Raw genomic sequence first — 11632 nt, 5'->3', positions numbered from 1 at the left:
GGAGGCTGAGGCAAGAGAATCACCTAAGCCCAAGAGCTGGAGGTTGCTGTGAGCAGTGATGCCACAGCACTCTACCGAGGGTGATAAAGTGAGACTCTGTCTCTAAAAAAAAAGAAAACTTATTTAGCTATCACCCCGTAGCTCTCCTCTAGCTTTAAACAGCCACTAATCTGCTTTCTGTTTCTGTAGATTTGCCCATTCTGAATATTCCATGTAAATGGAATCTTATGTGTTCTTTTTTTATTTTTATTTTTATTTTTTTAGCTAGATTGGAAGACAGATACAATGAACTTTAAATTCTAAAATTCATTCTCAGCCTTTAGCAAGTAATTCAGTTTATTTAAAATAAGTTTCTTTATTTACACTTTTCAGACCTTTTTCTCACCTAGACTTTTGGCAAAGCAAAATATAAGAAGTCAAATATGGGATAAGAGTACTGATCTCAATTTGCAAGCAGTTCATATTCTGAGTTTATTAATCATAAAATGAGAATGTATTTCTTCCTGTTTTTACTTAAATTCCTAAAAATATTGACCTGGTATTCTGTAACGACATGTTTTGCCTACTAATATTAGATCTTGAATGCATAGAATTAATTTGGCATCTTTACCAGATTTATATTTTCCAGTATCGTTTGACTCACTCAAAATTTAGGCAGTTTTACTAACAGAAAATGGAAAAAGGCTTTGTCAGAGCTTCCAGAAGAAATCTTGATTAGAAAATAAGTTTAGAGGGCCCCTCCTCAAGTGATAGTTGTGTAAATCAAAGTAAGAGCTCCTGGTCAAACTCTTATCTCAATCTTATTGCTGATTGGGTAGGGAGAGGGGATGGTAGGAAGATTTTGTCTCTGTATCTGCTCCCTGAGCTATGTTATGGCACTCTCAGTGCCATCTCTGAGCTCCTCATTCTGATCTCAGTTTATTTATTTTAGACAGAGATGATTTTTATTTTCAACTTACTCTCCCTCAGAACTGTTCTCCCTGAGTCTGATCTTTCATGAGTTTGATTGAGTCACCAGAAAAATGCAAAAAGATGAATATGATATTAAGATCTTCCTGATTCCATTATTAGCTTTCTAGGGTTTTAAAGATTTGCATCACTTTCTTCATATTAATCTGAGTAAGGTATGCTCTCTATGAATGTGTCATGGACAAACACAAATGGAGAGCACTGGCCCTTGAAAGATGCCTCCGAGTTTTCTGGATGTTCTACAAGTGGAACTGAACTACCTGCATTTCCCTCACTGGAATAGCCACCTTCTAAGCCACCTTCTTCTCTCCTCTTCAGCATATTGTAGCCTTGTGGCAGGTCACTTGCCCAGACATTCATATTGTCTAGGCCCAAACCAGAAGACATAGGGTGACATCAATGGCTACATTTCCTCTACCTGCTCCTAAGCAGTCATCTACAGAAGAACCTCTGCAAGTTGAGCACCCAAAGGACTGTATGTAACAAACCGGTCAACATACCGAGGTGGTCAACATAAGGAACTAGGCCTACTGTACTGACAGGTACACATGTCTGGTCTATGAAAATTAGGTCAACTTGAGCTGGCTAACGTAGGAAGGTGGTCAACTATGGAGTTTCCAATGTACTTAATTCAGTAAAATTAGTTAAAAAAAAAGCCTCAAAGGCCAATTTGTACACAAAATAGTACCCCCCTCAAATGGCAGTACTTTGGATGCAATTTAAAATTATGTAACTTTAAATTTTTTTTTTTTTTTTTTTGAGATAGACTCTCACTCCGTCACCCTGGGTATAGGGCTGTGACTATTATTAATTTTTAGAGGCAGAGTCTTACTCTGTCACACAGGTTGAAATGTAGTGACTCAGTCATAGCTCACTGTAGCCTCAAATTCCTGGGATTAAGCAGTCTTCCTGTCTTAGTCTACCTGTAGCTGGGATTACAGGCACACACCACCACATCTGGCTAATTTTGAAATTTTTTTGTAGATTCAGGGGGTCTCACTATGTTGCCCAGGCTGGCCTCAAACTGTTGGTCTCAAGTGATCCTTTTGATTTGGCCTCCCAAAGTGCTGGGATTACAAGTATGAGCTACAATGACCAACCTGTGTTCTTTTTTGACTGGCTTTAATTTAGCAATTTCTTTTTTTTAGCATAATGTTGCCAATGTTCGTTCATGTTGTAGCATGTATTAGTACTTCATTCCTTTTTATGGCTGATTAACATGGATATACTATGTTATGTCTGTTTGTTGGTTAATAGGCATTTGGGTTATTTCCAGTTTAGGCTGCTGTAAACAGTCATGTTCAAGTTTTTAAGCTTTTAGGCGTGGAGTGGCTGGGTCATATGGTAATTCTACATTTAATCATTTGAGGGAGTTGCCAGTCTGTTTTTCAAAGTGGCTGTACCATTTTACATCCCCATTACCAGTGTATGGAAGTTCTTAACTTTTCACATCCATGCCAGCATTTTCTGAGTCTAGCCATTCTAGTAGGTGTGAAGTGATATTTCATTGTGGTTTTTAATTCGGATTTTACTGATGACTCATCATGTTGAACATCTTTTTGTGTGCTTGTTGGCCATTCATACATCTTCCTTAGAGAAATGTCTATTCAGTGTTAAATTCTAAGGGAGATTATTATTAATCATATTAACAGCTGGTATGTGAAAACTTAAAAAAAATCATTGTGCTTGCTTTGAACAACAACAAAAAAAACCCCAAAACATCATTAGGGATCTACATGGATTTACTAGTAAGTTACTCTAAATTAAAGTTTTATCTTTCTTTATTAATGTAGCTGAAGCTCGTGTGTTGTGTTCAGAGAGTATTTCGTTAATTACTCATGTTGAAGGTAAAGTGATGTGGGCTAGATAAACTGGTATCTCGATAGGGTTGGTCCATGCCTTGCTGGAGGGAAGTCTTTGGTACTGTTTGATCTTGAATTTATTCTGATAAGCAGTTTTATAGTGACCTGAGTGAAGGGAGACTTGAAATGGTCTAAATCTGAGTTAAAAACTAGTTCAGAAGTTGAGAGTATGTTAGCAGTGTCATGGCTGCTAATAAGAAGTTAGTGTTGATAGCGTTGATAGATATCCATTGTACTAGTCATAGGAGGTAGCATGTCTACTGTACTATTCTGTATATTGGGTCTAATTTAAGTGTTAGAAGAAACTTTTTTTTGTTTCAACTTCTCTGATTATTGACTTGTCTTTGGGCAAACATCTTAACCTAATCTTCACTTTTCTTATTTCTAAGGTGATAGTAATTATCTAGGTCTATTTCTGAGAGTTGCAAAAATCAGGTAATAAAATAAGCCGAGGGTGGTGGCTCACGCCTGTAATTCTAGCACTCTGGGAGGCTGAGGTAGGTGGATTGCCTGAGCTCACGAGTTCAAGACCAGCCTGAGCCAGAGTGAGACCTGTCTCTAAAAATAGCTGGGCATTGTGGTGGGCACCTGTAGTCCCAGCTACTTGGGAGGCCGAGGCAAGAGAATCGCTTAAGCCCAAGAGTTTGAGGTTGCTGTGAGTGGTAACACCAGGGCTCTCTACCAAGGGCAACAAAGTGAGACTCTGTCTCAAAAAAAAAAAAAAAAGATAATAAAATAAATGTGGAAATACTAAAAAAATGTACAACATTGTATGTGCATGATGTGGTATTAATTCTGGATGCCATGTTTAAGTTGTCCCTAATAACCTGTTTGAAGGATATAAGAGACTTTAAGTAGTTCTGTTTTAGAATAGAACTAGAAAATAAAAGTTTACGGGAGGTAGGTTTTCAGCTCTCTAATGAGATCTGCTAGTTCAGACATTGTTATGAAATGCATTGAGTAGAAAACTGATGGAAAGGGTTTCTGCATTGGACATGAAAGTTGGCCTATATTTCATAATAGGCAACCTTTTTTAATGTTTTGTCTGTTCCAGGCACTGTTCTGAAGGTTTTATATGCATTAACTCTTTTTTTTCATTTATTCCAATTGATATAGTTGTACATATTTTGGGAATACATGAGATATTTTGATATATATATACAATGTGTAATAAGTCAGGGTAATTGGGAAAACCATCACCTCAAACATTTTTCTTTGTGTGGGGAACTTCATAATTCTAGTTATTTTCAAATATACCATAAATTATTAACTGTAATTATTTTTTTGTGGCTGACTGATTTTCCATTGTGTGTATATATTCACATTTTCTTCATTTGTCTATTGATGAACACTTAGGTTGATTTCATATCTTGGCTTTTATGAATAGTGCTGAAATAAACATGGGTGTGCAGATATCACTGATATACCAATGTCCCTTCTTTTGGATATATACCCAAGCAGTGGGATTGCTTGATTAAATGTAGTTCTATTTTTAGTTTTTTGAGGAACCTACATAACTGTTTTCCATAATGGTTATATAAATTCATGTTCCCATCAACAGTATATGAGCATTCCCCCTCTTCTGCGTCCTCACTAGCATTTGTTATTTTTTGTCTTTTGGGTAATATCCATTTTAACTGGGGAAGGTGATATCTCATTGTGTTTTTTTCTTTTCTAGAGACAGGATCCTGCTCTCTGGCCCAGGCTAGAGTGCTGTGGCACAATCATAGCTCACTGCAACCTGGAACTTCCAGGCTCAAGTGATCTTCCTGCCTCAGCCTCCCCAGTAGCTAGGACTATAGGTGTGCATTGCTGTGCTGAGCTGATTTTCAAATTTTTTGTAGAGATGGGATCTCACTGTTGTCCAGAGTGATATCAAACTCCTGGCCTCAAGGGATGCCCTAGTCTTGGCCTCCTAAAGTGTTGATATTACAAGTGTGAACCATTGCACCCTGCCTTCTCACTGTGGTTTTGATTTGCATTTCTCTGATGATTAGTGATATTGAATGTTTTTTCATATACCTGTTGGCCGTATGTCTGTCTTCTTCTGGGAAATGTCTTTGCAGGTCTTTTACCCATTTTTAACTTTTTTTTTCTTTTTATTTGTTTGAGTTCCTTATATATTCTGGTTATTAATCCCTTGTCAGGTGGATAATTTGCAAATATTTTCTCCCATTCTGTAGGTGGTCTCTTCATTTTGTTCATTTCTTTTGCCATGCAGAAGCTTTTTAGCTTGCTGTAATCTCATTTGTCTATTTTTGCTTTTGTTGCCTGTGCTTTTGAGGTCTTATCAAAAAAACTTTGCTTAAACCAATGCCCTATAGCATTTCCCCAATGTTTTATTGTAGTAGTTTCATAGATGTAGGTCTTACATTTAACCGTTTAATCCATTTTGAGTTGATTTTTATATATGGTGAAAGGTTGGCATCTAATTTCATTCTTCTTCATGTGGATGTCCAGTTTTCCCAGCACCATCTATTGAAGAGACTGTCCTTTCCCCAATGTATGCTCTTGGTGCCTTTGTTGAAAATGAGTTGACTGTAAGTGTGTGGATTTATTTCTGGGTTCTCTATTCTGTCTCATTGTTTATGTCCATTAACTCTTAATCTTGAGAACAACTTGATAAGGTTAGGAATCATTATGATTTCCATTTTATAAATGAAGAAACTGAGGCACAGGAGAGGTTAAGTTACTTTCCTAAGGTAATGGGGCTAGGAGTTGTAGAGTTAAAATTGAGACCAAGGCAGTCTAAGTTCAGGAGTCCATGCTTTTAACTACTTCTTTACTAACCAACTCTAGAAGTCTATAAAAGTAAAAAGCATTTTATTCTTTTTACTTCTCCTACCTTTTGATGTTGTATGTATAATGTTATAAAGAAATGTATTACAAAGGTTTTTACTTAAAGTGACAGAAAATTATTTTAATGTCAAATATAAGTATACTTATATAAAATATAAGGAGTTTCAGACTAACCTGAGCAAGAACCAGACTCTTTCTCAAAAAAAAAAAAAACCCCCAAAGGCAACTCTCTGACATAAATGAACACTATAAGAAATAGAAATATTTCTCCTTTCTTCAAATTATTGGGAGAGTTTCTGAAGAACTATTTTGAAATATATAAAACCTATATTAATTCTTTGAAATTTACTTTGGAATGAATAGATGATATTTAATGTGAAAAGCAGATATTTTTCAAGGAAGTTTAATACATTTTCCCTTTGTTTTAAAGATGATCTCAAGCTTTTTAGATCAGCAAGCCATCCTGTTTGTGGACACTGCTGATCGCCTGGCCTCATTAGCTAGAGATGCTCTGGTCCATGCACGCCTGCCTAGTTTTGCCATCCCATATGCTATTGATGTACTGACTACTGGATCTTACCCACGGCTGCCAACCTGTATAAGGGTAAGTAGTTGGCCCTGTACTCCAAAAAATTGAAGGTATTAGATTCTAGTATATTATTAAGTAGCCCAGCAAAAAAAATACTTTATAAAAATTTGTTCATACAGTTTGCTTTTTTCTCTGTAAGTAAAATTGTGGGTTTTTTGAAATACATTGGGGCCAGAACGTGAATAGATATCAAAATGGGTGAATCTTTCTTCACCTTTCTTTTTTCTTCAGGAGTGAGAGCAGATGTGCAAACTTAACATCTATTTTAGATGTGATAAGGCTGTTTGCTAGTTGCTTTGTGAAAGTGTTTTAAGAATCTATCATTATAGTGGCTTACTGAATTGGTGCTATATTGTATTTTGTATTTTAAGAAGTGATGAAAGTCATCTAGTAACATTAAGTTGTTTCATACATAGAACATGAGGAGGATCATTATGTTCTTAGCTAAATGATAGAATCATTGGCGCTCTAAAGCATGATAGTAAGGGTCACTATTATTGGATGTAGATTGAAGAAATGAGTGTTGAGATTTTCTTGGATAAAGTAAGAAAATGTATAAAAACAAAAAAAATTCATTTTATACATTATTTAAAATTAACTTAAATTTTTTGTAGGATAAAATTATTCCTCCAGACCCAATTACGAAAATTGAAAAACAAGCCACACTTCATCAGCTCAATCAGATTCTTAGACATCGGCTTGTAACCACAGATCTTCCTCCTCAGTTAGCAAATCTTACAGTTGGTATGTAGCTGAAATTTATTTTTTAAAAAGTTGACTTACTAGAATATTTTCTTAACAGCTTTTTGGGTTTTATTAAAAAAATTATCATGATGTTTTGACTCATACTTTTGGTGGTACTCAAATCCATGACTTGTCAACTGTATCATTTCTCTTTAGTGCCTAGAAAAGCAATGCTGGTATTTGAAGCTTAGAAGTAGATGAGATTGCCAGGGGCTGGAGGGGAAATACATTGGGGCCAGAATGTGAGTAGATATCAAAATGGGTGAATCTTTCTTCTTCTTCTTCTTCTTTTTTTTTTTTTAAGAATGAGCAGATGTGCAAACTTAACATCTATTTCAGATGTGATAAGGCTGTTTGCTAGTTGCTTTTTGAAAGTGTTTTAAAAATGTATCATAGTGGTTTACTGAATTTCTAAGGTCTCAAGAGTTGAGCCTTAGAAAATGTTCATTTATGTTAGAATTGCCTTTGGTTTCTTTTTTTTTCTTTTTCTTTCTTTTGTTTTGTTTTGTTTTTTTTTTTTTTTTTGAGATGGGTTTTTTTTTCTTAATCTGGTTGGTTTCCCTCCTGAGCTCAAGCAATCTACCTGCCTTGGCCTCCCACAGTGCCAAGATTATAGGTATGATCCACTGTGCCTGGCCACCTTTGGTTTCCTGATGGCCTGGAAGCTGGCTACCACTTAGTTGGGAACCACTGAATTCTTTGAACACTTTAATCTTTTTAAATTTCTTATAAGCAAGACTGAGAGTTCTAGGTCAGCAGAAAGCTGCTTATTTTCTAGCAGAGTACACAACCACCACTACTACTACTACTTCTTTTAAAAGCAAATGGCCGGGTGAAGTTTCGAGTTGAAGGAGAATTTGAAGCCACCTTGACTGTAATGGGAGATGACCCTGATGTTCCATGGCGCCTTCTCAAGCTAGAAATTCTAGTTGAGGATAAGGAAACAGGAGGTAAATCATAAATACTGATTTAAATCATAAGTATAGATTTAAGTATTTGATATTTTTATATTATTGAAATATTCCTATGGGATAATAAATGTGTATAGCAGTTTATCCTATAATTTGAAATAAATATTATGATAATTATAACTACCTGCTGACCGTGGAAGTTTCAGTGTTCTCAGAGTATATTGTTTTCTAGTTTCCATAGATAATTTCAGTTCTTTTTTTAAAAAGTTCATTGTTAATATATGCTTCCTTAGTTGGTACTGTGACATGACCTCTACACTCTTCTAATTAACTACTTTCTTTTCTCATGCCAATGGAAGATGGGCGAGCTTTGGTTCATAGTATGCAAATCAACTTCATCCATCAGCTGGTGCAGTCTAGGCTTTTTGCTGATGAGAAACCACTTCAGGACATGTACAACTGCCTACGTATCCTTCTGAAATTTAGGACATACATATGTAAGGATTTTGTGTCTTCCTGTTCTTCCCTCCCCCACCCCTGTATTTCATTGTCCTTAGTCTTGAGCTGCAGCAGCCCCAATCCCCTCTCCCAACCTTTTTTGGTAAAAATAGGGCTGGGGAACTGGTCGGTTGATAGTCAGAATAGTGATATGTCTGTATTAAACCAAATTTAAAATTTTACCGTCAACTTTATAGGTAAAAATAAAAAGTGATTAGTTAGACAGTGCCTATAGCTCAGTGTGTAGGGTGCTAGCCACATACACAGAGGCTGCCAGCTTCAAACCCAGCCTGGGCCAGCTAAAACAATAATGACAACTGCAACAAAAAAATAGCTGGGCGTTGCGGCTTGTGCCTATGGTCCCAGCTACTTGGGAGGCTGAGGCAAGAGAATCACTTAAGCTGGAGAGTCTCAGGTTGCTGTGAGCTGTGACACCATGGCACTCTACCCAGGGTGACAGCTTGAGACTCTGTCTCAAAAAAAAAAGTGATTAGTTAAAAATAGTACTATTTGAGGGCGGTACCTGTGGCTCAAAGGAGTAGGGCGCCAGCTCCATATGCTGGAGGTGGTGGGTTCAAACCCAGCCCTGGCCAAAAACTGCCCCCCCCCAAAATAGTACTATTTGGGAAAATATAGTATTATTTGGTCAATCCATAATGTCTAAATTGTGACAAATTAAGGGGCGACCTAGACCTCACAGCTCGTTTATATTGGTTCAGAATTAAATATAAAATCTTTTTCTGAAATCATGCCATATAGCACTTTCTGGGATGTGTCATCACAGAAATAAGATTCCAGAAATTTCCTTCATTGCCAGTTTTTCAGGAACAGAGCCTTTGTTAAATGAAATTTGCTTGTACTTGACTGATTATTAGAATAATCTGTTGTGTTAGATTTACTTAACGATACCCATCAGATTCTTTCTGCTTATCACTTCAGTTAGAAGTATTACATTCCCAAACTCTAATGTTAATCCGGGAGCGGTGGGGAGACCTTGTGCAGGTGGAAAGGTACCATGCTGGAAAGTGCCTTTCCCTCTCAGTTTGGAAGTAAGTAAAATTGGTTCTCGTAGGTTCATGCTATGATTTAGAAATAATCATTTTGTTTCTCTTTTTCTCTAATACTTCTAATTATTATACAGTTGACTGTTGAACAACACAGGCTTGAACTGTGCGGGTCTGTTTATACATGGATTTTTTTAACCAAACACAGATTAATTAATTGGAAGGGCTGACTTTTCTTATTGTAGGTTCCTCAGGGCTATGTGTATAACTTGAATAAGGAGTATATGCAGATTTTGGTATGCCTGGGGGGATGCTCTAGAACAGTGATTCTCAATCTTCCTAATGCCATGAACCTTTAATACAGTTCCTCATGTTTTGGTGACCCCCCTCAACCATAAAATTATTTTCATTGCTACTTCATAACTGTAATTTTGCTACTGTTATAAATCGTAATGTAAATATCTGATATGCAGGCTGTATTTTCATTGTTACAAATTGAACATAATTAAAGCAGTGATTAATCACAAAAACAACATGTAATTATATATTGTGAAATATTTCTAATTACAAATAAATGAAATTTTGAAGCATGATGTAGCATACGTAACAGTCTTAATATAACGACAGTAAACTACATTGCTACATTTTGTGACAGTAAGCGTAAAAATGCAACGTCAGTGCGAAGGTTGGGATTGCTTCTTTCTCACCAGATCAGAAATTCTCGGGGCAGTCTTTGCAAGAGCACAGCAAAAATCACATTCCACAACAAGTCTACTTCTGTATTTAGACTTGATAACCAACAAGCTGGAAAACCCTGTTTCACAAAGATATGTTGTTGGAAATGGAAGAAGGCGCAACAGTCTCAGACAGAACAGAATTTGACTACAAACACTTGATCCAGAATTTTGTAACTGGCATTGTAGAGAAATCAGTTCTCGCTGCATCGCTGTTAATAAGTTCAATGAACTCCTCTTGTGCTGTCTCAGGAACATCTTCAACTTTGATTGTGAATGGGCTTTTGGCAAGTGCAAATTGGGTGTCAGGTAGATTTGCAAAGTATAATGAAGTTTCGTCTGCAAGCATGTACAAGTGTTCTTTCACAGAAATTATTGTAATCCTTTTGTCTGATTCAATGTCATGTTTTTAAAGAAAACAGATAAGGTAGGCAACATGTAAATTTTATTTTCATCCAGTTTTTTTTGCCAAAGCTGAAGTTTCATTTGGAATGATCGGATCTTTTCAGACAAATTGAGGCATGTTGCATTTGGTTCTTGTAGTGATAAACTTAACTCATTCAAGATGGCAAAGATGTCAACCAAGTAAGCTATTTTCTGCAGTTTGCTTTTATCACTGAAAAGTACTTTGAACTGCAGTCTTGCTTTCTGATTAAAAAACATTATGAGTTCATCACGAAGCTCAAAAACACAGTTTAAGGCTTGGCGCCTGTGGCTCAAGCAGCTAAGGCACCAGCCACATACACCTGAGCTGGCGGGTTCGAATCCAGCCTGGGCCCTCCAAACAACAATGACGGCTGCAACCAAAAATAGCCAGGTGTTGTGGCTGGCGCCTGTGGTCCCAGCAACTTGGGAAGCGGAGGCAGGAGAATCACTTGAGCCCAGGAGTTGGAGGTTTCTTTGAGCTGTGATGCCGTAGCACTCTACCCAGGGTGACAGCTTGAGGCTCTATCTAAAAAAAAAAAAAAAAGTTTAAAACTTTTCCTCTCGACAACCATCTCACTTCAGTGTGAAATAGCAGAGCATTGTTTGGTACATCCAACTTGTTGCAGTTGTAAAAACAGTCGACTGTTTTAAAGTGCTCGCCTTTACAAAATTGACAGAACTTGTGATGCTTTTCCTTACTTCTTGTAACTCTGTGGCAGCGTCTTCATTGCTAATATTTACTGATGAATCATACAGTAAGTTCCAATGACTTTTGGTGACTTGGAATGTTACCAAATATTGAAATCCAGATCGACATCCTAGCATAGCTGGAGCATCATCTGTGCAAACACTACAAACCTTTCCCCAAGAGATCTTACGCTCTTTCAGAAATGAACCAACTGTGTCAAATACATCACATGTGGTAGTTGTTGTTTCAAGAGGTTTGCAAAAAGGAAACTCATCTTTAAAGTCGCCATCATTAATATAGCTCACGTAAACCAGTAACTGAACAGTTTGCAACGTCTGTAGATTCATCAAGCTGGATACTAAATATTGGAAGTGGAGCAGATTTAATTTCCTGGATTACCCAATCAAG

General features: G+C 36.8%; 1 protein-coding gene across 2 annotated transcripts in view; it reads left to right on the top strand.

The window, feature by feature from the left end:
- Positions 1 to 11632, top strand: part of MED14 (mediator complex subunit 14) — a 96895-nt gene that overhangs the window by 13493 nt on the left and 71770 nt on the right. For both annotated transcript variants that reach the window (XM_023519131.1, XM_023519130.1), the window contains exons 4-8: positions 6061 to 6234; positions 6834 to 6963; positions 7785 to 7913; positions 8234 to 8341; positions 9289 to 9421. In XM_023519131.1, coding sequence (XP_023374899.1) covers positions 6061 to 6234; positions 6834 to 6963; positions 7785 to 7913; positions 8234 to 8341; positions 9289 to 9421 — 674 coding nt within the window. The remainder of the gene's footprint in view (positions 1 to 6060; positions 6235 to 6833; positions 6964 to 7784; positions 7914 to 8233; positions 8342 to 9288; positions 9422 to 11632) is intronic.

Source organism: Otolemur garnettii, unplaced genomic scaffold (genome assembly GCF_000181295.1).
Source record: "Otolemur garnettii isolate 467f Iridium unplaced genomic scaffold, OtoGar3 scaffold00158, whole genome shotgun sequence".
Classification (NCBI taxonomy): Eukaryota; Metazoa; Chordata; class Mammalia; order Primates; family Galagidae; genus Otolemur; species Otolemur garnettii.
Note: the sequence above shows the minus strand (reverse complement) of the source record. Positions and strands in the feature narration are given on the sequence as shown.